Source organism: Schistocerca nitens, chromosome 2, assembly GCF_023898315.1.
Source record: "Schistocerca nitens isolate TAMUIC-IGC-003100 chromosome 2, iqSchNite1.1, whole genome shotgun sequence".
Taxonomy (NCBI): domain Eukaryota; kingdom Metazoa; phylum Arthropoda; class Insecta; order Orthoptera; family Acrididae; genus Schistocerca; species Schistocerca nitens.
In genome coordinates, this window is record NC_064615.1 from 454,822,904 (window position 1) to 454,847,449 (window position 24,546).

The 24,546-nt window shown below is 39.0% G+C and overlaps 1 protein-coding gene and 1 non-coding gene across 6 annotated transcripts in view; both read right to left on the reverse strand.

Annotated features, from left to right (window-relative positions):
• The window catches only part of LOC126236337 (ribonuclease P protein subunit p40-like), a 262,934-nt gene that overhangs the window by 197,769 nt on the left and 40,619 nt on the right, over positions 1 to 24,546 (reverse strand). For 3 of the 5 annotated variants that reach the window (XM_049945562.1, XM_049945560.1, XM_049945561.1), the window contains exon 3: positions 12,466 to 12,627. The exons of 1 other annotated variant lie outside the window; for it this stretch is intronic. In XM_049945562.1, the coding sequence (XP_049801519.1) occupies positions 12,466 to 12,627 (162 nt within the window). Of the gene's footprint in view, positions 1 to 12,465; positions 12,628 to 24,143; positions 24,291 to 24,546 lie in introns of all 5 variants that reach the window. One more of the 5 variants, XM_049945559.1, reaches the window with a different exon arrangement.
• Trnaa-cgc (transfer RNA alanine (anticodon CGC)) lies at positions 23,670 to 23,742 on the reverse strand. Its single transcript has one exon. It is a non-coding gene; the product is annotated as a tRNA-Ala (tRNA).

Here is a 24,546-nt window from a genome sequence, read left to right on the forward strand (position 1 = left end):
CTGGAAGTCAGAAATTCATGGAAGGTTTGGAGAGGGTGATATTGAGGAAGAGGAGGTGGGTCCCGCTGTGACGGAGGACGGAACTGTTCCAGGCAGGGTTCAATTTGGATAAGTGTCTTGGGGAGTTGGACCATTAGGAGTAGGATTAGGATCATTTTTCTTCATGGTAAAGTGATATTTCCAGCATAGAGTACGGGTGTAGGACAGTAAATCTTTGACAAGGGCTGTTTGGTTGAATCTGGGAGTGGGGCTGAAGGTGAGGCCTTTGGATAGGACAGAGGTTTCGGATTGGGAGAGAGGTTTGGAGGAAAGGTTAACTACTGAATTAGGGTGTTGTGGTTCCAGATTGTGTTGATTGGAATTTTGAGGTTTTGGGGGGAGTGGAGCTGGAAGTGGGAGATTGAGTAGATGGGAGAGACTGGGTCTGTGTGCAATGAGAGGAAGTTGAGGTTTGCTGGAAAGGTTGTGAAGGGTGAGTGAGTTGCCTTTCCGGAGGTGGAAACCAGGAGATTGGATAGTTTTTTGAGGTGGAGGGTGGCATGCTGTTCTAATTTGCGATTGGCCTGTAGGAGGATGCTCTGAAGAGCCGGTGTGGATGTGGGAGAGGAAAGATTGAGGACTTTTATTAAGGATAGGAGTTGACGGGTGTGTTCATTGGCTGAGTTGATGTGTAGGTGAAGGATTAGGTGGGTGAGTGCAATGGATTGTTCAGTTTGGAACTGGTATAGGGACTGATGGAAAGAAGGGTTGCAGCCAGAGATGGGAACTTTAAGTGTGAGGCCTTTGGGGGTAATGCCAAATGTCAGACAAGCCTGAGAAAATAGAATATGGGAGTGTAATCTGGCTAGGGCGAAGGCATGTTTGCGGAGGGAATGTAAATAAAACTTAATGGGGTCATTGAGGGGATGTTGTGAGGGTGACATGGTATTAGAAGGTGGAAAGTGTAACATGAGGCTGAAATGAAAATGAAAATAAAAATATATGGCGAGAGATAAGGTGAACTGTAAAGCAACTGGAGATCTGGTGTGAAAAAAGGCGAAAAAGTGTTGGTTATAGCTGAGCTATGTTGATCCTGTGGTGAACTTGGGTTGGTAGACAACGATGTGCACAAAAGTTATGTGGTTGTGTTGCCGCCAAAACACGTTCAAGGTTGGAGCAATTCGGGAAAATTTCGAAAAAACTGCGTGTAAATGTATTAAAAGGAGTGGTTTAGTGGTGGCAGATTGTGAAAATGAGGCTAACAATTGTCTGCCGAAGAAATAATGACGTTAAAACCTGTGGGAAGCGGCTAAAAAAGATCAGTGATGTGGGAAAAAACGGAAATGGAAAAAAAGTGAAAAAACGATCGTTATTAGAACTAGCCGAAATGGCTGTTTAATAGCTGAAAGGAACTGTTTATGAACTGGAAACTGTGGATTTTGTAGCAGCGGTATTGTTGAAAGCGGAAAAAAACTTTTTGGTTATGGTTTGGAAGTGGGTTACGTATTATTGAGTATATATAGGCGGGATAAAATTGTATGGTAGATTCGGTAAAGAGGAGAAGGTGAATACAAAGTGAAACTACTTGCAAAAACAGAAAGAGAAAATAAGATGACAGGAAAGATTTCGAAATGCAACAGTGACAATAACAAACGTAATTGATGGGTTCAAATTAATGATATGAATATAATAGAGGGAAACATTCCACGTGGGAAAAATATATCTAATGATACAAATATAATAGAGGGAAACATTCCACGTGGGAAAAATATATCTAATGATACGAATATAATAGAGGGAAACATACCACGTGGGAAAAATATATCTAATGATACGAATATAATAGAGGGAAACATTCCACGTGGGAAAAATATATCTAATTATACCCAGGCCTGCCAACCCAAAGTTTGGTACAGATTTATTGATGACATCCTCATGATCTGGACTCACAGTGAAGAAGAACTCCAGAATTTCCTCTCCAACCTCAACTCCTTTGGTTCCATCAGATTCACCTGGTCCTACTTCAAATCCCATGCCACTTTCCTTGACGTTGACCTCCACCTGTCCAATGGCCAGCTTCACACGTCCGTCCACATCAAACCCACCAACAAGCAACAGTACCTCCATTATGACAGCTGCCACCCATTCCACATCAAACGGTCCCTTCCCTATAGCCTAGGTCTTCATGGCAAACGAATCTGCTCCAGTCCAGAATCCCTGAACCATTACACCAACAACCTGAAAACAGCTTTCGCATCCCGCAACTACCCTCCCGACCTGGTACAGAAGCAAATAACCAGAGCCAGTTCCTCATCTCCTCAAACCCAGAACCTCCCACAGAAGAACCCCAAAAGTGCCCCACTTGTGACAGGATACTTTCCAGGACTGGATCAGACTCTGAATGTGGCTCTCCAGCAGGGATACGACTTCCTCAAATCCTGCCCTGAAATGAGATCCATCCTTTATGAAATCCTCCCCACTCCACCAAGAGTGTCTTTCCTCCGTCCACCTAACCTTCGTAACCTCTTAGTTCATCCCTATGAAATCCCCAAACCACCTTCCCTACCCTCTGGCTCCTACCCTTGTAACCGCCCCCGGTGTAAAACCTGTCCCATGCAACCTCCCACCACCACCTACTCCAGTCCTGTATGTAACCCGGAAGGTGTACACGATCAAAGGCAGAGCCACGTGTGAAAGCACCCACGTGATTTACCAACTGACCTGCCTACACTGTGAAGCTTTCTATGTATGAACGACCATTCACATGAATGGACACAGGCAGACAGTGTTTGTTGGTAATGAGGATCAAATGGTTCAAATGGCTCTGAGCACTATGGGACTCAACTGCTGTGGTCATAAGTCCCCTAGAACTTAGAACTACTTAAACCTAACTAACCTAAGGACAGCACACAACACCCAGCCATCACGAGGCAGAGAAAATCCCTGACCCCGCCGGGAATCGAACCCGGGAACCCGGGCGTGGGAAGCGAGAACGCTACCGCACGACCACGAGATGCGGGCCTAATGAGGATCACCCTGTGGCTAAACATGCCTTGGTGCACGGGCAGCACATCTTGGCACAGTGTTACACCGTCCGGGTTATCTGGATACTTCCCACTAACACCAACCTGTCAGAACTCCGGAGATGGGAACTTGCCCTTCAGTATATCCTCTTTTCTCGTTATCCGCCAGGCCTCAATCTCCGCTAATTTCAATTTGCCGCCGCTCATACCTCACCTGTCTTTCAACAACATCTTTGCCTCTACTTCCACCTCAACTGACATCTCTGCCCAAACTCTTTGCCTTTACAAATGTCTGCTTGTGTCTGTGTATGTGCGGATGGATATGTGTGTGTGTGTGTGTGTGTGTGTGTGTGTGTGTGTGTGTGTGTGTGTGTGTACCTGTCCTTTTTTCCCCCCAAGGTAAGTCTTTCCGCTCCCGGGATTGGAATGACTCCTTACCCTCTCCCTTAAAACCCACATCCTTTCGCCTTTCCCTCTCCTTCCCTCTTTCCTGATGAAGCAACAGTTTTTTGCGAAAGCTTGAATTTCGTGTGTAAGTTTGTGTGTCTATCGACCTGCCAGCACTTTCGTGCGGTAAGTTATATATATAGGGAAACATTCCACGTAGGAAAAATATCTAAAAACAAAGATGATGTGACTTACCAGTGAAAGTGCTGGCAGGTCGACAGACACACAAACAAACACACATATACACACAAAATTCCAGCTTTCGCAACAAACTGTTGCCTCATCAGGAAAAAGGGAAGGAGAGGGAAAGACTAAAGGATGTGGGTTTTAAGGGAGAGGGTAAGGAGTCATTCCAATCCCGGGAGCGGAAAGACTTACCTTAGGGGGAAAAAAGGACAGGTATACACTCGCACACACACACACACACATCCATCCACACATATACAGACACAAGCAGACATATTTAAAGTTTGGGCAGATTATATATATATATATATATATAGAGAGAGAGAGAGAGAGAGAGAGAGAGGGAAACATTCCACGTGGGAAAAATATCTCTAAAATCAAAGATGATGTGACTTACCAAACGAAAGTGCTGGCATGTCGATAGACACACAAACAAACACAAACATACACATAAAATTCAAGCTTTCGCAACAAACTGTTGCTTCATCAGGAAAGAGGGAAGGAGAGGGAAAGACGAAAGGATGTGGGCTCGCACTGCCTGCTGCTAAGAAAGTGATTGCATTTGCTGATACGACTTGCAATAACGACTGCGTGAAACACCGCTATCTCGTTAGGGGTGCTACGGCAGACACCCTCTCGAGCACCCCTAAGACTTCTTGAGCCCTCGGCTGTGATGGGTTCCAGGCTGACAAAAGAACTGTCGTGTGTGCATTTGCTGACGGGAGAAAGGCTGAGGCAACTGCGAGTGAACAAGGATGGAGTCCTCGGGTCCGTCGTTTCCGTAGTGTAGCGGTTATCACGTCTGCTTCACCCTCTTCCTTAAAACCCACATCCTTTCGTCTTTCCCTCTCCTTCCCTCTTTCCTGATGAAGCAACAGTTTGTTGCAAAACCTTGAATTTCGTGTGTATGTTTGTGTTGTGTTTGTGTGTCTATCGACCTGCCAGCACTTTCGTTCGGTAACCGAACAAATGTATGTATATATCTCCATTGTTAATACCTGAGGGTACCCGAATTGCAACTTAACTATTATGGATATTAAATGAGTTGCAAATTTTTGAGTGAATAGCAACAGTGAACAACTGTGTCAGAGAAACTATCAATGTAAACAGAAATTCAATTTACAAATTACAATTGTTTTGTGCTGTGTTATCTTGCTAGTGCTTTATATCTGTTCACCATCAATCAAGGCTATGCACCAGCTGTGTTGCACATGCACTGCCTGCTACAGCTACAGTAGAGGTGTAAATTTCTCAAGATGCCTAATATATATATATATATATATATATATATATATATATAGAGAGAGAGAGAGAGAGAGAGAGAGAGAGAGAGAGAGAGAGAGAGGGAAACATTCCACATAGGAAAAATATATCTAAAAACAAAGATGATGTGACTTACCAAATGAAAGTGCTGGCAGGTCGACAGACACACAAACAAACACAAACATACACACAAAATTCTAGCTTTCGCAACCAACGGTTGCCTCGTCAGGAATGAGGGAAGGAGAGGGAAAGATGAAAGGATGTGGGTTTTAAGGGAGAGGGTAAGGAGTCATTCCAATCCCGGGAGCGGAAAGACTTACCTTGGGGGAAAAAAGGACAGGTATACACTCGCGAACACACACATATCCATCCGCACATACACAGACACGAGTAGACATTTGTAAAGGCAAATGTCTGCTCGTGTCTGTGTGTGTGTGTGGATGGATATGTGTGTGTGTGTGCGCGCGAATGTATACCTGTCCTTTTTTCCCCCTAAGGTAAGTCTTTCCGCTCCCGGGATTGGAATGACTCCTTACTCTCTCCCTTAAAACCCACATCCTTTCATCTTTCCCTCTCCTTCCCTCTTTCCTGACGAGGCAACCGTTGGTTGCGAAAGCTAGAATTTTGTGTGTATGTTTGTGTGTCTGTCGACCTGCCAGCACTTTCATTTGGTAAGTCACATCATAATTGAAGTGTGTCTTAGCAGCTAAAATTTTGGTACACTGCTTCTTTCAGTGTATTCTTCCTGTATAAAAAAATTTCGCGACAGCTTTCGACATATAAGATTATGTCATTTCCTTGAAAGACTGAGATCCTGAGATGAGCTTTGTGACAGCCTAGTGACTGCATGTCCATATGTTTTTGTCAGATTTCCTATTTCTTATATGTGGAACAATGGTTTATTCACAGATATTAGTCCCACATGTTCCACCTTTTTAAATGTATCACTTACTTCAATGCTCCAGCACATCTCTTTTTGCTTTGCTAAGGTGGATGTCTAGTCAACAAAAACAGAATAGTTAGGAGCATTATAAAGGACAATTGCTGACAGTGTAGTCATGTAATGCCCAAACTGACTCTCTTAACTGACCTCATATGGAAATCCTCTGCCCAAGAGAGCGACAGTGAACATTTCCACTGAAAAACATTTGGGAAACTTGCTTCTGACACTGTTCAGTACCACAGAAAACAGAACAATTGTAATAAGACATACAATATTAGTTTCATAACTTTAAGAAATGAAAACAAAATGTCAGCGACAATTAACAATCCCAAAAGACAGCATGCCTCCTGAAGGTGCAGCACAGTGCAAACAGAAAGTGTTGTAGTGGTCGGAGTGGCTCCTTTGGCCACACATGTTGTGGGGTTGGCTAAATGCATGCCACACCTTCCGCACCACCTTCACGCAACCATTACTTCCCTTGTAGCTGTCAATCCTAAAGTAATTTTGAACAGAGTATGCATGCCCCGAGCCAGCTACTGTCCAGTTTCTGTGATGTTTGTCTCATTGGAAGTTGAGCAGCTTTATATGGCACTTTGAGTACTGCCTTTCGTGAGGTACCCGATTCCAAATTCCATAGCATGCTGTTGCTTTTGCAATATTAGCTCAGAAACTGATTGTGATGGACGTGCATTCACTGACAGCAGCAATTCCCACTAGGTCAGAAACTGACTGCCACTGGTAAGCCATGGCACACAGCTCCAATTCCTGTAGGTTAGTATCATTTTACAAAAATTGTTCTTATGCAGAGTTACATGGCTGCAAGTGGCACTCCATTCCTTCTACACTTATTCGACAATCCGCTTTGATACACCAACAAAATTTATCGGACAACTTCCTTCATTGTGTGGTCACAGGTACATTCAAACGTGATGGCTCCTATCTGCCATTCTGTCATGTCTCCACATCAGCCCATCTACTGGACTAATTACAACCAACTGACACATAAACAGCACTTGACTGTCATGAATTGCACCAGTGGCAGGTGGTCATATGTCCATCTGGTACCAGTCCTATAACATCTACAGTCGTCCCGAAGCAATCAGTGCGAACATTTGAGGGGGTGACTAGTATTTTGTCTAGACAGTATGTTTGCCAATATATGTGACATTGAGGAGCCTATAATAACTGCATCATATTCTTTCTCAAACTAGGAGTAATTTTAGTACATAACAACTTTAAGATGATTTGTTTTTCAGTACACAGTTTTTTGGGAAACTGTGGGTTCTCTTCTATTAGTTTTATTGGTTCTTTGGATAGCATTAACATGTACATACATCCTTGTACAACAAAACAAATACGCAAGCCAATCTACATCAAGCCAATAGCTTACGGATATTATTCTTGGTGGCACTAAAAGAATCTTGTTTTTTGATCTTATGTAATGTGGAAGCACTATCAATTCTGATGCCTACTGAGAGACATTAAAAAACTGAGATGAATCATTCAAAACTATCAATGCAGTGTGTTAACTAGTGGTGATGTGTTTATTGCATGACATTGCTTGGCCACACAACTATCTAACACGCAAAAGAATTGTGTCAGTTTAAATGTGACTTTTACCAACATCCACAATGCATCACACACTTGGTACAAAGTTATTTCCACCTATTCCTACAAATGAAAAAGTGGCTTGGCCTGCAAAGCTTTGACTATGACAGAACATAAAGGTGCTGTCATGGGCGACTGTAAGTTAAAGTTGCAGAATTTGATGCAGAGCTACTTTGTTAATTTGCTAAGACAAATGAGATATGCTCAAATCTGAGTGGTGATTCTGTAAAGAAGTTATACAAAGATATAGTTTGAAGATCTTTCTAATAAATTTATTTGAACTATTCCAATACTTTATTTATAGCCCTGCGAAGGTTTCTTTCCAAGCAGTCCCCGCATTTTGGAAACACACAAAGTGAATGAGGTAGAGTTCTATAAGGGTACCAAGACAGAAAAAAATTGAAAGAAAAGATGCTGTAAAGATGGAAGTGGCACCACTGATAACAAAACATTCAAATACAGAAATAGCATACTTTATGTACGGATGATGCAGGTAATAGCAGCCTGCTGTTGATCTACAATGACTGACAACCAAAGGAAGAAAACCTGTGTTGTGTACTTCAGGTAGTTTATTGCACAGTTACATATAATCTAGGGATATCAGATGTTGGAAAGAAGAGAGCTATGAGTTAAACAAGAGAAAGTACAGGTTGGAATATCAACAGATTTGGAAATTTGAGACGTGATGGGCTCGGTGATTTAAGAATCTCTTGATACACAGCAGACTGTAAAATACATAGTGCACGGTTCAGGAATATGAATAGGATGCTTTTGAGTTTTAGAGAAGTCTGTTTACGATGGGTATTAAATGTGCTTTTGTTAGAAGGTGTGATTTGAATGATGAAGTAAGAAAGCTTGCTGCTTTCAGGAATATTTTCTTTTTGTTATTACCAACAAGCACTGCAACATCACCTACTATATTCAGATTTAATTAAGAAAATTTCCTTCATATTGCACTTCTTCATAAATTAGTAATAATTTCATCTTATCTAGTGTTTGACACTTTTATTGTTGAAGTTGAGTTTACAAAACACATCATCCATTTTTGAGCAGAGGTCGCTGCAGTTGGTAACTGGTTGATTTTTTTTTCTTTGTGTGTGTGTGTGTGTGTGTGTGTGTGTGTGTGTGTGTGTGTGTGTGTGTGTGTAAGGGGGGGGGGGGATTTGGTTGTAGCAGGAGTGAGGGGGGTTGAGGCATACTAGGACATCCAAATCACTAAGTTGTTACATATAATATGTACAATTGATATCCTACTTAGATGAGGTTTTTACAAGACAAGCTCATGTGAAGTTTGGTAAGGTAGCAGTGGCTAGTTTATTTGAAATAAGCTATCAACAATCCATTAAACTGCTATCTTTGATACACAAATTAAATGGAAGTCTTTATTAATATGGGCATCTCAATTTATATGGCCTCTAGAAAAATATAATATTCTTCCCGTTCTAGTATTTATTTATGAACTGTTTAGTAAGAGAGTCAGCTGAGTGTCACGGAGGATAAATTATGTAGAAATTTCAAATAAATTAATACAAAAGAATCACAATAAGGCCTAATATTTCAGCTAACACACGTTAGAAAGTATGAACTGTTTTTAATATTTAGATTAATATGTGTAAACCATGATCACTTGTATTGAAGTCAGTCAGGCCTGTATATCTATTTTTGATAAAGTAAGACTTAAAATAAATTTTGGTAAGCTCATGTAAAGTTTGGTAAGGTAGCAGTGGCTAGTTTATTTGAAATAAGCTATCAACAAAAATGCTCTGTACTGTCCTCAGGTAGCACAGCTGCATCAAATTAATACCACAAACATCAAAAACTTCATTGGAATGTGGTGGAATCACATTATAAGTATTACTCCTTGGAGAAAAGTGTGGTTCTGACATCTACAAACAGAATTATATGTCATCAAGAGATATAAAAGGTTTCCCAGCAGAACATTGTACGAAAAACTAATTATTTACTTGCAGATTTGTAGTCTTTCTGATCACGTTATAAATCTGAGACTTTTCCTAGATGTTTCCCACATATGTGGACAGACCCTAGCAACCATTTTATCCAACCTTTACAAAGAAAGAGTACTGAATTATTCAACTGATATAAAATTCAGTTACTGATTTAGACAGAAGGGTACATTACAAATCCAATGACTGCAATCACTGGCCAGTTACAAATGATTTGGAAAACTTAATACCAGTAAGCAAATTTCCCTAATAAAATCAATTTTTCTCTAGAGTCTGAACCAACTGGTATGTTGCTGGAGTATAGGACTAACAGATGATAAGGTCAGAATATATCTGAGACCCACCAAGCATATAACTATAAAGGTCTCAAGATAGCATATAGCATGGACAGATGGGGAAAAAGAAAAGAGCTGTTTGATCCAAACTTGCTTCAAATCAATGTTGGTTCAGGGGAAGACCATCTTGCCTCACTGTGCTTAAGTGGTATCAGTTCGGAATAGCCAACCTAAATTGGCGCAGCCGTTCCTGTCAGGTTGTCTACACATACTATTTTTACTGATGGAGGCACACCACCTACATAATAAAACTAACCCTGACATGCTCTCCAGCACTCATATGCATTCTCTCATATCATCTAATTCGTTTTTTTATTGTTCATGAAGATTGGCATGAAAGTCTGCCACCTACTCAGCTAACAACATGTTCTGATCTCCATCACCATATCAGATGTGTACAGAGTACGAAAGTATCCGGTCATGTCACAAGAGGATACACACAGCTATCACAATTGTCAACATTAGATGTGTATGCAGTTTACTCCGTAAGCTGAATGTACTGCACATGTCAATACTACTTTGGTAAGAGTGCTGCACATAACACTTTGCAATGGAATCTCATTTACTCTCATTCTCAACCAATGTCTCCCCTTTTTCTAGTGAGGCAGCCTAAAACAGAGTAGAAATACGCCAATCCACAATGCCAGATTTTTTGTAGTAACTGCCTATCCTCCACAGAATTATGAATTCATAAGCAACAAAAAATAATAAAAAAGGAGTTCTGATTGGTAAAAAGTGTGGGAAACTACTCAAAGAAAGGGGGGAGATGTAGACTGACCATGAGAGTGAATTTGGATGCAAAGAATAGCATATGCAGAAACTCATATCAAACTTGAAACATTGTGGTGAAGGCAATTGGTCCACAAAACGGCCTATGCATGAGTATTTTTGGCAATCACAGCTGCCTTGTAGATCCACTTGCAAAGTGACCAGATTTCTACTCTGATTAACTGTCAATGCCATCTTGGGACTTTTCTAATAATATGATCTGTGGGTATCAAAACCATTCTGATCTTACTGTATAATGATCCTATATTTCAGTAATAATTAAGTTGTTCCTGATTCCCCAAAAAGTTTTATTTCATAAGGGAAATTTGTATATTAAGTTTTCCAAGTCTTTTAATGTGCACGCAATCAACCATTGGATTTGTAATTTCCCTTTCTGTCTAGATGTGTGGGTAGACTGTACTTCAATTTACTATATAAATTCAGTACAAGCTGGATGAAACGGTTATTAGGGCAACTAGCAAAATTCTCAGGCTTATAACATGATAAATTAAAATTATAATTTATTGAGCATGGGAAGAAATAACATGAGTCTCATTTCAAACATAAAGGAAAAGCTAATGAGACCATGAAATCCATCAGTGTCTCACACCCAACATTAAAAGTGTTTCTGATTTAATCAAAAAAGTTTCATCTGACATTAAATATAAAAATCCAGCTATGTGAAACTGATATAGTTTTGTGACAAAAGTTTTTGATAACTAAGTTTTCTTAAATCCTTCAATTGCAAGCCAGTTCTTAAGCTGCAAGTACAGGTGATAATCATTATAACTGAGATTAGAAATATATGGTGAACTGAAGTTCCGCACTGGATTTCTTTTTAGTTTTTTCGATTCAGCAAACAGCATATGTGAACCCATAATAATCACGGGGAGGGGTGGGGGGTGGGGGTGGGGTGGGGGGGAAATCCTGATTCCAGCATTCCAATTGTTCTGCACAATGCATTGTAATTCTGGAAGAGTTTCACAAAATCACATCTCTTTAAGCTCAGAATACAGCTCACTTCATTTTTCCCTTTGCGATACATCTCCTTGAGTTGTTTTTAAATCTTTAGTGAACTGTAAATTGTGAAAATATGAAATGTCCACACTCAAGAAAGTCACACAAATTACCATGTTTCCGTCACTAATGACAAATCACAATTCAAATAATCATCTTCCACTTACTTCAGTGACTAAAAATATGTACAGGCACAGTGTCAATCTCTGTCCTGTGCAATCCTTTGTCAGCATTTTTGTTAACAATTATGCAACCTATTTACACAAACCTACCTTATTTGTCATAAGTCTACATTCTGTTTCCCTACAAACTTTTGCAAAGTAACAAAAAACTCTCAACTCAAAATGAGTGCGTCTGTGAAATACATCAATCACTCACAGCCCCTCACTCATTGTGTGCATTTGAAATTCACTAAATCTAAACACTGATCTGTATTTACAACTGGCAGATATTTATTTTTGTACACATGAAAATAAATAGGAGACTGAAAATAACCTGAAAATATACTGGCCTACACATCAGTTGAAACCTTTTATCGTGTGAGAATTAATCAGAGTTGGCAGTCACTTTTTAAATCAAATAATTCTTCCTTCTGAAAGGCATATGATATTTTCTCTATTTTTAAGGATTTATTCCAATTAATTGAATCAAAGGTTAGATTTAGGAAATGGTCAGGGGTTGTATTCCGTCTATGATCGCAAGAAAAATATTAAAATATTAATCTTTTTGTTTTGTATGATAAATTTATAGGCTGTGACACATGTAGATGAAACAAATGCTACAGAAGAATTGCAGATCATTGTCAAAGACAAATGTGTAATGTAGAGTAATGAAGATATTGTGCCTGAAGAATTATTATGCATATTGATTTCAAATAGAGGTTCTTGAATGAAATGATAAGAATGTATAACAAAAATATTAATATAACTTACTGTATCTATCAGAGTCTCTCTGAAAGAAAGATAGTCTTCCTTCAAGTCCAAGTTGTTGATATGTCCCTTTGTTCAGAGAAAGAATCAACAAGCCATTTGGGGTGACAGCAATAGAATCATCCACATCTATTCGGGTATTGTCACTCAATAAAGTCAGTTCACCTGTAATAATGATGTTATCAGTCTCACATTGCAAATGTAGAATTACTAATCTACTATTACAGCCTAACTATGTGTTCTGCACAACCAATATTTATATTTGTCAAACTACTGCACTAGTCAATGAGAAACAAAACTATTGTGATGAACTTACATCATCTGTATCAAAGGAAATTCAGTTGAGAAAACTAGTAAATTATGAGAAAGCAATGAAAGAAACGAAAGATTGCTACTTACCATACAGAAAACACATTAAGCTGCAGACTGACACAATTAAGACACTTACATAAAGCTTTCGCCCACGGCCTTCATCAGGAAAAGAGAAAAGCACACCAACCATACACACAAGCAAGCACACCTTATGCGCACATGACCACCAACTCCAGCAGCTCAGGCTCCTCAAAGTGAAAATGTCACCAACATTGTCAAAGGCCGGAACATATGAAGACTGTTTTTCGGCTGACTTCCTCTGATAGTATACATACTTCAATGAACATTGAGTTACATGATTGTCATTATGTAGGATTACTGTCAAATGGATCTGTTGTTTGTTTGACCTGAGTTCCTCAAATATAGAAGAATCAATGAAGAAAGAAGTAAACTGATTATTTCAATACTGCTGAGTAGTGAAGAATTTTCTTTCAGCACCACCCTGCAGGAAGTAGTCCAACATACATGACTATTGACAGAATAGCTGAACCATGCGAACTTTTAGAACGGTGACCGTAATTATCTGCAAGAATTAGTGCAGATCCAATGTGGATGTTATGCACACACAACATATTTCACCCCACGGGTGAAGTGGTATTAATTCTGTCCCTCTGTTGTTTGAGCAGGGAAAGAGTAGAATTTAATCAAAAATCTCTATCTTTATTTATAAGCCCATCTGTGCATCAACAGGCTGGAATATCAAGGTCACTTGTTAACTTAATATCAACTGATTCCTTAATAAAACTATCCCAATAGTCTGAAGTGCATGCTAGACTCTCCATGCTATTATATTCCGTATGATGACCAGCACCAAGGGGATGTTCAGCACTAGGAGATATGCCCGGCTGTTGTTATTGTATGTGTGTGTGTGTGTGTGTGTGTGTGTGTGTGTGTGATGCTTATGCTCCATACACCAGTCCTCCATAGTCCTGATGGTCTGACCAATGTATGAAATGGCACAACTGCAAGGGATACAGTAGACATTGCTGGTATACTCATTGTTATGTACTTCGACACTAAATGCCAAATGGCTACTTTATATTTGCTGCCAAAATGTTACTTGCATTGTGACAAGCTGAACAGTTTTCAACCTTTCGAAAAATGGATCGAAAATTTGTATTAAAGTTAGTTTTAATTGTGGGTCAAAGTGCAGCAGTGCACTGGAAATAGTACACGTTGTTCTGGCTAATCATCTATAAACACAATAAGTATAAACAAAGGGTAAAAAGTTTCCTAGAGGGTTGTACAAATGTTGACAATGACATAAACAAGCTGTTCTTCTTTGAACTTTTTTGCTGTCTTGCATCAATCTTGTCTGTTACAACACACACAGAATATTGTGAGTGATGCACAATGACCAGTTTTCGTCCAAGGTGCTGGGCGAGTTCATTCATTTGTTCGCAAGGGGACACCGATCAGTGCTTTTCCATCTTTCGGCCAGTCAGCGATGACAGAATTGAGGCATGCACCCTGCAATCTTTCTCAAACGATTTTACAGAAACTATTCAGTAAAAAATAAAATAAAATAAAATTTAAAAAAATCATTTTTGCTTTACTTATAGCTTTACATGTCAGGTTTATGATGAGGTGACCATCACTTCGTTAATGGTCACAGTTATTCTGATATTTATGTGAAAGTAAGACAATGTGCGAAATTTGGAAAAGTGTATAATGAAAAATAGAGGTCGCTATGATTTTGCGTTTGGTGCGTACTACATAATATGTTGTTGTATATGAAACTTAGCTAACATATTGAATTTTTCTTTAGACTTGGGTACAGGTATCTATCTGTCACCAGTCTTGAGAAAACTGATCTGATGTAGCACACTCATTTGCAATCGCACCATGCCAGTGACAAAGACACAATGAAATATCCACAACATTCCTCATATTTCATAAATAGTTTCAGATGTCAAAATGAGATTTTGACAAATGTTAGCACACAAGGAGGAGAGTATTTTACCATATTGTTATTAAGTAAAACTTTATTATCTATCGTGTTATTTCAAAAACTACAGACTTTTTCGGTGAAAGAATGTAATTTTTAAGGGCTATTAATAGTTGGTGAAACAAAAAATGCTATGGGTTTTGGTACAACATATGTGAAGACATTACATGCTTTTTTTGTACCAAGGACTTGCTTTTTCAAAAGCTACTAGACTTTACTTTTCCTCAGTTCCTCACTTAATAAACTTAATAAACCACTGTTTCAGAATTCTCTTGTAACTGTGTCTGCACAACATGTTAGTGTGGTGAGACAGTGTAAACTATGCTGTGTTTTGGCAAAAGAAGCAAATTTTGACATGACAACCAGAGAAATGTGCAGGTTTTACTCAAAATTCACCACTCATGATGTTTCTCTGAAAGTGACCAATGGTTAACAAGACAGGCAAAAATAAATTTTGGCAGAATTCTTTTTAGATACTAACGAAAGCAGAGGTGACAGTAGATCTTCCTGAATGGTCATCATGTAAGTGTGGGCATGGAGAGGACCCATTTAATATTTACAAAAAAATGTAAGATAGGCTTCAGCTTAGAATGGGCACTTCTCGAGTGTTCGACATTTCACCTACAGTGCTCGGAGCAACCTCCCCACCACAGCCACTCTCCCCACACTTCCCCAGCCGACTACAGATCTAGCAGCCATGGCATTTTGCATGCACTATAAGGACCTCATATCACACAGCAATACTCTAGCAGAGGACAGAAAAGCTGTGGTGAAACACATTGTTCATCCAGAAAAACATGTTCCACCTCTTCTTCACAATCAGAGGAAAGATGTTCTAGTAAAACACTGTTTAGGTAGGTAGCATGTAGATAACTTTAGACTGTGCACATGCTGGTTTAATGGACATAAAGAGTCTGAGCGAGACATGTAAGCATAGAACATACATCTGCTGTGAAGGTGTCGCTTACGCTTTGGTGTCGCAGCTAGGTGGTATTTTAGAAGGCAGAGAACAAGACGTACTGTCAACAATGACAACACCCAGAAAAATAGTTGAAAGAATTTAAGGAAATGCCATTCTATTCTGTTCTATTCGAAGAGGCTGTTTGGAGATGATGACCTGGTGTACTGCCTACTACGAGACCTGTCCACTCTATGTTTTAACCGTTATATCAGAGCAACAAAGTATAGAAGACTTACTGAAAGATGTTTATGTCATTTAGTAGCTCAAACACTTTGAAGCTCTCTTCCATCCCTCAACCCTCTGCAGACAGAGAAGCAGCTGCATGGCAAGAGTTGGTGGCACTGCATATCAGGTCCACTGCATCAAGAAAATTCAACAAAGGCGACCATATAAGAAGACAATTATGGTAAAAAGTATCCAGGATAGCATCAGAGTGAGAGATCATTTTGAAGGCAAAACATCTCCTTGCCTTAGCCCACCTGTAGAACAGTGAAGTTAACATTCCATTTTGGCACCCTAAGTGAGGATGGGGATAAGGGGATGAAGAGAAGAGTGTTTTATCAAAAATAGGAAGCATTTTGGAAAGTGGTGGAAGAAAATATGACACTGCCTAGAGCAACTGAGGTAAACAGTGAGGGCTACACAGGTGAGCACACACTTTAGTGCTGCCCAAAGTAATTAAAAGAAGAAATAATTTCCACTTGGTGCAAACCAAAAAAAGTTGAATTGCTGTACAAAACTAAATATAAGGAAATAATTGACCATAACAAGAAGGCGAAAAGTAAGACATAGTTGAGTGCTTGACTGAAAACTTCTGGCACACGAGTCAAGGAGCAGTACATAAATGATATGGAAGAATTCAAGTGCCGATTTCAAGGCTATGAGTGGAGCAGCGATCTCCGGGAGCGTCTCTGCACTGACCAATGCAACAGCAGTGCTGCATCACTTCTCAGTGCACCGACCAGTCAGTTGGCTGCATGATAATTGCAAAGTAGCTCATCACGATGTCACTTTACCCACAAACAACACAGCTGAGCAGTGCATCTAGCTGTGTGCCTGATTAGATGAGCTGTAATCAGCCCAAGCTAAAATTTTGTTTTGTAGTGATCTGTTTCTGAAGTGGTGTAAGTATATGTATTACTGATTCTTTGTGTTGATATCAAAACATAAGCACAGGTTCCCATGGTCTTGTGAGAACATATTGTGTTGTTATTGCATAGCTACCATAGCATAGCATAGCAGTCTGTCAGAAGCACTAAAAAAATTGAACAAACTGTCAAAAGTGTTAAAGCCACTAAACAAGAGTTGTCTGTTAGTATGGAAGCCAATAAAGAAATGTTGTCAACTAGTATTACAAATTTAAAAACGAAAGGGGAGGAGTTAGTAACAAAAGTAGATTCTTCAATTTCAAATAGGTGCTACCTTAGTAAAATTACCTAAGGAGTTACAGCCTGAAATAGAAAAACAATGTGATTTTGTCAGGTAGGAAGTTGTAGAACAGTTTAAGGAGGTATAGAGCAAAATGAAACACATATAGAAACTACCAACTAGGGAGTTCAAAAACATGAAAAGTCAAATCTCAAACACACAAAATCAAGCAGATGTGTTAGAATATAGTACAGAAGTGGTCGAAGTAACCAGTGATACAAATGCTTCAACTAGTTTGAACGAGCACCTGCAGACACTAGTTGAATCACAAATACAAAAGAATGTTGATTCTGCAAGCACTGTCACCAATTCTTTGGGTGATATTGTCAAATACCAGACCTAATTTCTACAGTTCAAACTAAATGGCTATCTTACACCCAGTGGTATTTCTGAAGCAATTTAACAAAGTGTTATCCAAAGGTTGGGCAGACATCTTGAAAATTAATTTTATTGTTAAACATTTACAACAGGAAGCAGTAAACTGGAAATCTAAATGCAGAAATAATTTTAAGATATTATTAAGTCAATTTCAAGTTGCACTGAAGACAGAATTTATTTGTCCTGGTGAGTATTCTTCAGTATACAATGACTCTAGGCCTATTTAAGAAAATTACATAAATAATAATGAATATTCAGAGGAAGAATTACGCGCTTCTTGCTGTTTGTGTCAGGGAAGTTTGATGACTAGTGCAGATGCTAAGATGTGTATTGCTTATAAGCACTAATCGAATGAGTATATGAACATTAAGGAATATTTGAATAGAGTATTAAGCTATGAATGTGCTTTACACAACATGTTATGTCAATTATCAGTTGAAGGATAAAAGTTTATTAGTAGCGATCCATGTGCTGGTTCAGGCATCCAACATTTATAGACTTAAAGGATTATTCTCCCAACATGGGAGGAGGTGGTAGTAATTAATCTAGTGACATCACTGATCATTAGGGATGTGATGTCTCTTACATGGCTTGGTACAAAATGGTACAAACTTTATTTATTTGCTACAAGTTTGCAATTATATTTAGTTATGTTTATTACCTCAGTGATTAGTTTTAATACTTGTCTGAGTGATTGTTAGTCATGCTATCAAAGTGTTTTCCAGACTACTTAAAGTATAATAGATTTACTTGGGCAATGACTGATACTTTGAATTTTCATTTCTTTACGTGCTGATTTACCACAAATATGAGATACGAAGTCATGGAAAGTAGCATAGAGTGAAACATCAGCATGCAATTCTTTATCATAAATAAAGACTTAAAACATTCCTATCTCAAAAAAATTGAGAATTGTGTGCTGTTATAGATGACAATTTCAAAATAGTAAAAAACAATCACCCTTGAGTAGAAGTAATGAGATAATGATCAAGCCTGGTACAACAGGACCATTGTCTCGTGGGTATTCTTGATGTACAAAAGAGGGTAATGATGAAGCAGATATTCACAAGCAATTTAAACAAATAATCTAAAGAAAGAAATGAATATATTTAAAAGAATGATACCTTCTTCTCAAGTAAGTTGCATTAGGTAATAATACCTATCTAACACAAAACTGCCTAATATGATGTTTAATACTGTAAAAACCAAAATAATCAAAAATCGATATAAATGTGACAAGAGATATGATCACAATTTTATTTTATTGTGTGAGAGACCTTAACTTTCATAACAACAACAATTTAACAAAAAGTTAAAGGTCATAAAAGATTGCAATTAGTTAAGAACTTTGTTTCACAAGACATCTTTCATCTTACTGCAAGAAACTTTGGTAAAACAAGTTGTTCATCCAGAGGAACCTGTTCCACCACTTTCTCACAATCAGATGCAAGATGTTCTCATGAAAACATTGTTTAGGTTGTTAGTATGTAAAGAACTTTCTATTGTGTGTGCATTGGTTCGGTGGATGTAAAGAGTCGGACTGAGATGCACGAACACAGAATGTCACCAAGGCACAATGCTGATTAAGCATCTCCACCTGCTGTGAAAGGGACACTTATGCTTCGGTGTTGCGACTTTGCAGTGTTTTAGAAGGCAGGGAACAAGAGTGCTGCCAAAAATGACAACACCTCGAAAAACAGATGAAAAAAGCTTAAGGAAAATGCCATTCTATTCTGTTCTAAGAGCCTGTTCGGAGACAATGTTCTGATGTACTGACTAGTAAGAGATCTGTTCACCCTATGTTGTTGTTGTTGTTGTTAGATCAGAGCAATAAAGAAAAGAAGAGTTATTGAAAGACATTTACATCATTTAGTAGCTCAAATACTTCAATGCTCTCTTACAGGCCTCAATCATCTGCATATAGAGAAGAAGTCACATGGCAAGAGTTGATGGCACTGCATAGAAAATCCACTGCATCAAAACAATTCACGAACAGTGACCTTATAAAAAGATAATTAAGGCAAAAAGTGTCCAGGATAGTATCAGGGTGTCAGATTTCTTTGATGGCAACATGTCTCCTGGGCTTAGTTCAGCCACAGAACAGCAAAGTTACATTCCAAAGCGCAGCACAAGCAGTCTCTTTAGCAGACATGTTGCACCTTCTAAGTGTTCTGCCAATAAAATTGCAGTTTCTGGTTTCCCTTCCCCACATTTTTAGTGTGATTGTTCCAATTTAAGTTGTTCGTAATTGTAATTCATAGGTACTTAGTTGAATGGTTAGCCTTTAAATTTGTGTAATTTAACATGTAACTGAACTTTAAGGAATTTCTTTCAGTATTCATGTGGACGGCCTCATTTTTTTCATTATTTAGCATGAATTGCTACTTCTAGCACAATAAATGTATATTACCTATACCATTTTGTAACTAGTTTTGAATTTCTGATGGCTTTAGTAGAAAGATGACAGCATCATCTGCAAACAATCTACATTGGCTCCTCAGATTGTCTCCTAATCCATTTATACAGATTGGAAGCACCAGATGGCCTATTAACACTTCCTTGGAAAATGTCAGATATCACTTCCATTTTACCTGATGACTTTTGCTATGAACTTTGACCTTTCTGATAGCAAATCATGAATCCATTCACACAACTGAGACGATACTCCAAAAGGTACACAATTTAATAGAACCTGCTTGTGAGAAATGGTTTCAAAAGCCTCTTAGAAATCTAGAAATATGGAATCAATTTGAAATACCTTGTCAATAGCATTCATTATTCCATGAGAATAAAGGGTTAGTTGCGTTTCACAAGAACAATATTTTCTGAACTCGTGCTGACTATGTATCAATAGATCACTTTCATGAAGAAAACTCACAATTTTCGAACACAGTTTATGTTCCAAAATCCTACTGCAAATTGACATCAGTGATATGGGGCTGTAATTCATTGGATTCCTCCTACATCCTTTCTTGAGCATCACTATGATTTGTGCAAGTTTTCAGTTTATAGATACAGATCTTCCACCTATCTATATCTATAAACTGAAAACTTGCACAAATCATAGTGATACAGATCTTCCACCTGAATTAGTGAAGTTCGGTGGCAGGAGGAACAAGACTTTTGGTCAGGTGATCACAGATTTATAAATACAAAATCAAATAGGGGTAATGCAGGAGTAGGTTTAATAATGAATAAAAAAATAGGAGTGCGGGTTAGCTACTACAAACAACATAGTGAACGCATTATTGTGGCCAAGATAAGACACAAAGCCCATGCCTACTACAGTAGTACAAGTTTATATGCCAACTAGCTCAGCAGATGATGAAGAAATTGATGAAATGTATGACGAGATAAAAGAAATTATTCAGGTAGTGAAGGGAGATGAAAATTTAATAGTCATGGGTGACTGTAATTCGTCAGTAGGAAAAGGGAGAGAAGGAAACATAGTAGGTGAATATGGATTGGGGGGAAGAAATGAAAGAGGAAGCCGCCTTGTAGAATTTTGCACAGAGCATAACTTAATCACAGCTAACACTTGGTTCAAGAATCATAAAAGAAGGTTGTATACCTGGGAGAATCCTGGAGATACTAAAAGGTATCAGATATATTATATAATGGTAAGACAGAGATTTAGGAACCAGGTTTTAAATTGTAAGACATTTCCAGGGGCAGATGTGGACTCTGACCACAATCTATTGGTTATGAACTGTAGATTAAAACTGAAGAAACTGCAAAAAGGTGGGAATTAAAGGAGATGGGACCTGGATAAACTGAAAAAACCAGAGGTTGTAGAGAGTTTCAGGGAGAGCACAAGGGAACAATTGACAGGAATGGGTGAAAGAAATACAGTAGAAGAAGAATGGGTAGCTCAGAGGGATGAAGTAGTGAAGGCAGCAGAGGATCAAGTAGGTAAAAAGACGAGGGCTAATAGAAATCCTTGGGTAACAGAAGAAATATTGAATTTAATTGATGAAAGGAGAAAATATAAAAATGCAGTAAATGAAGCAGGCAAAAAGGAATACAAACGTCTCAAAAATGAGATCGACAGGAAGTGCAAAATGGCTAAGCAGGGATGGCTAGAGGACAAATGTAAGGATGTAGAGGCTTGTCTCACTAGGGGTAAGATAGATACTGCCTACAGGAAAATTAAAGAGACCTTTGGAGAGAAGAGAACCACTTGTATGAATATCAAGAGCTCAGATGGCAACCCAGTTCTAAGCAAAGAAGGGAAGGCAGAAAGGTGGAAGGAGTATATAGAGGGTTTATACAAGGGCGATGTACTTGAGGACAATACTATGGAAATGGAAGAGGATGTAGATGAAGACGAAATGGGAGATAAGATACTGCGTGAAGAGTTTGACAGAGCACTGAAAGACCTGAGTCGAAACAAGGCCCCGGGAGTAGACAACATTCCATTAGAACTACTGATGGCCTTGGGAGAGCCAGTCATGACTAAACTCTACCATCTGGTGAGCAAGATGTATGAGACAGGCGAAATACCCACAGACTTCAAGAAGAATATAATAATTCCAATCCCAAAGAAAGCAGCTGTTGACAGATGCGAAAATTACCAAACTATCAGTTTAATAAGTCACAGCTGCAAAATACTAACACGAATTCTTTACAGACGAATGGAAAAACTGGTAGAAGCGGACCTCGGGGAAGATCAGTTTGGATTCCGTAGAAATGTTGGAACACGTGAGGCAATACTAACCTTACGACTTATCTTAGAAGAAAGATTAAGAAAAGGCAAACCTATGTTTCTAGCATTTGTAGACTTAGAGAAAGATTTTGACAACGTTAACTGGAATACTCTCTTTCAAATTCTGAAGGTGGAAGGGGTAAAATACAAGGAGCGAAAGGCTATTTACAATTTGTACAGAAACCAGATGGCAGTTATAAGAGTCGAGGGGCATGAAAGGGAAGCAGTGTTTGGGAAAGGAGTGAGACAGGGTTGTAGCCTCTCCCCGATGTCATTCAATCTGTATATTGAGCAAGCAGTAAAGGAAACAAAAGAAAAATTCGGAGTAGGTATTAAAATTCATGGAGAAGAAATAAAAACTTTGAGGTTCGCCGATGACATTCTAATTCTGTCAGAGACAGCAAAGGACTTGGAAGAGCAGTTGAACGGAATGGACAGTGTCTTGAAAGGGGGATATAAGATGAACATCAACAAAAGCAAAACGAGGATAATGGAATGTAGTCAAATTAAATCGGGTGATGCTGAGGGAATTAGATTAGGAAATGAGACACTTAAAGTAGTAAAGGAGTTTTGCTATTTAGGGAGTAAAATAACTGATGATGGTCGAAGTAGAGAGGATATAAAATGTAGACTGGCAATGGCAAGGAAATCGTTTCTGAAGAAGAGAAATTTGTTAACATCGAGTATAGATTTAAGTGTCAGGAAGTCGTTTCTGAAAGTATTTGTATGGAGTGTAGCCATGTATGGAAGTGAAACATGGACGATAAATAGTTTGGACAAGAAGGTAATAGAAGCTTTCGAAATGTGGTGCTACAGAAGAATGCTGAAGATTAGATGGGTAGATCACATAACTAATGAGGAGGTATTGAATAGAATTGGGGAGAAGAGGAGTTTGTGGCACAACTTGACTAGAAGAAGGGATCGGTTGGTAGGACATGTTTTGAAGCATCAAGGGATCACAAATTTAGCATTGGAGGGCACCGTGGAGGGTAAAAATCGTAGAGGGAGACCAAGAGATCAATACACTAAGCAGATTCAGAATGATGTAGGTTGCAGTAGGTACTGGGAGATGAAGAAGCTTGCACAGGATAGAGTAGCATGGAGAGCTGCATCAAACCAGTCTCAGGACTGAAGACCATAACAACAACAACATCTTCCACCTTTAATATTTTTGACGACTAAGAGTGTGTGAAGAGTATGCACAAACTTCCCATTTCTCTTGTACGAGTCGAGGAGGAGGAGGAGGAGGAGGAGATTACTGTTTAACGTCCCGTTGACAACGAGGTCATTAGAGACGGAGCGCAAGCTCGGGTGAGGGAAGGATGGGAAAGGAAATCGGCCATGCCCTTTCAAAGGAACCATCCCGGCATTTGCCTGAAGCAATTTAGGGAAATCATGGAAAACCTAAATCAGGATGGCCGGAGACGGGATTGAACCGTCGTCCTCCCGAATGCGAGTCCAGTGTGCTAACCACTGCACCACCTAGCTCGGTGTACGAGTCGACTTACTTGGTGTATACAGCCCATCTTCTTCTCTGGATAGCCGGCTACCGGAATCTCTACAAACTTTTTCTCTGAAGAATGACGCTAGTTACAGGAACCTTAAAGACTCTCCCACCACTTGCGAAATAATTCGGTACTCAAAGAATACTTTTCAATAACTTTTGGTATATTTGAGCTTCATAAGAACAAAATTCACACTTCGCATATAAAAAATTAACTTCTCGTAAGTAACTCTTATAGTCTCACATTAGAAACAGATTTAAATCCATTTAGAAAAGAATTGGCTACAAACATATCATAAAATATGTCTTGCCTCCAGCAAGCCCAAGATAAGAGTTTTTCGCAATTCAGATTCTCAATTGTTCTTTTGTCGCTAACAATACTCACAGTTTTTTAAAAAAGCTGCACAGAATAACACAGAAGTTCCTTGGTGCTGGCGTGTGCTTTCATTAAGACTTCCATGGACTGACCGACAGTACTTGTCGGTGCCATTCGACTCCCGTGTCTACTGTCTTCATACGACAAACTTCAAACCTGCACACACAGACAGGCGATACACAGTAGATAGGGTTCCCTTCTCTCACTCACATCTAAAATATTGTGTATTCGAGATGGTGTAAGGGCAAGTGGTTCTAGAATTTACGCCGAAATCCTCGAAGCAATACACACGGTGAGAGCAGTCATATACGACTTACGTAAGGAACTACTGTATCAGCATATCCACATCTAACTGGTATTCAATCTGGAGTGGAGGATTTGCTCTTATTAAGTGATTTGAGTTGCTTTGCTG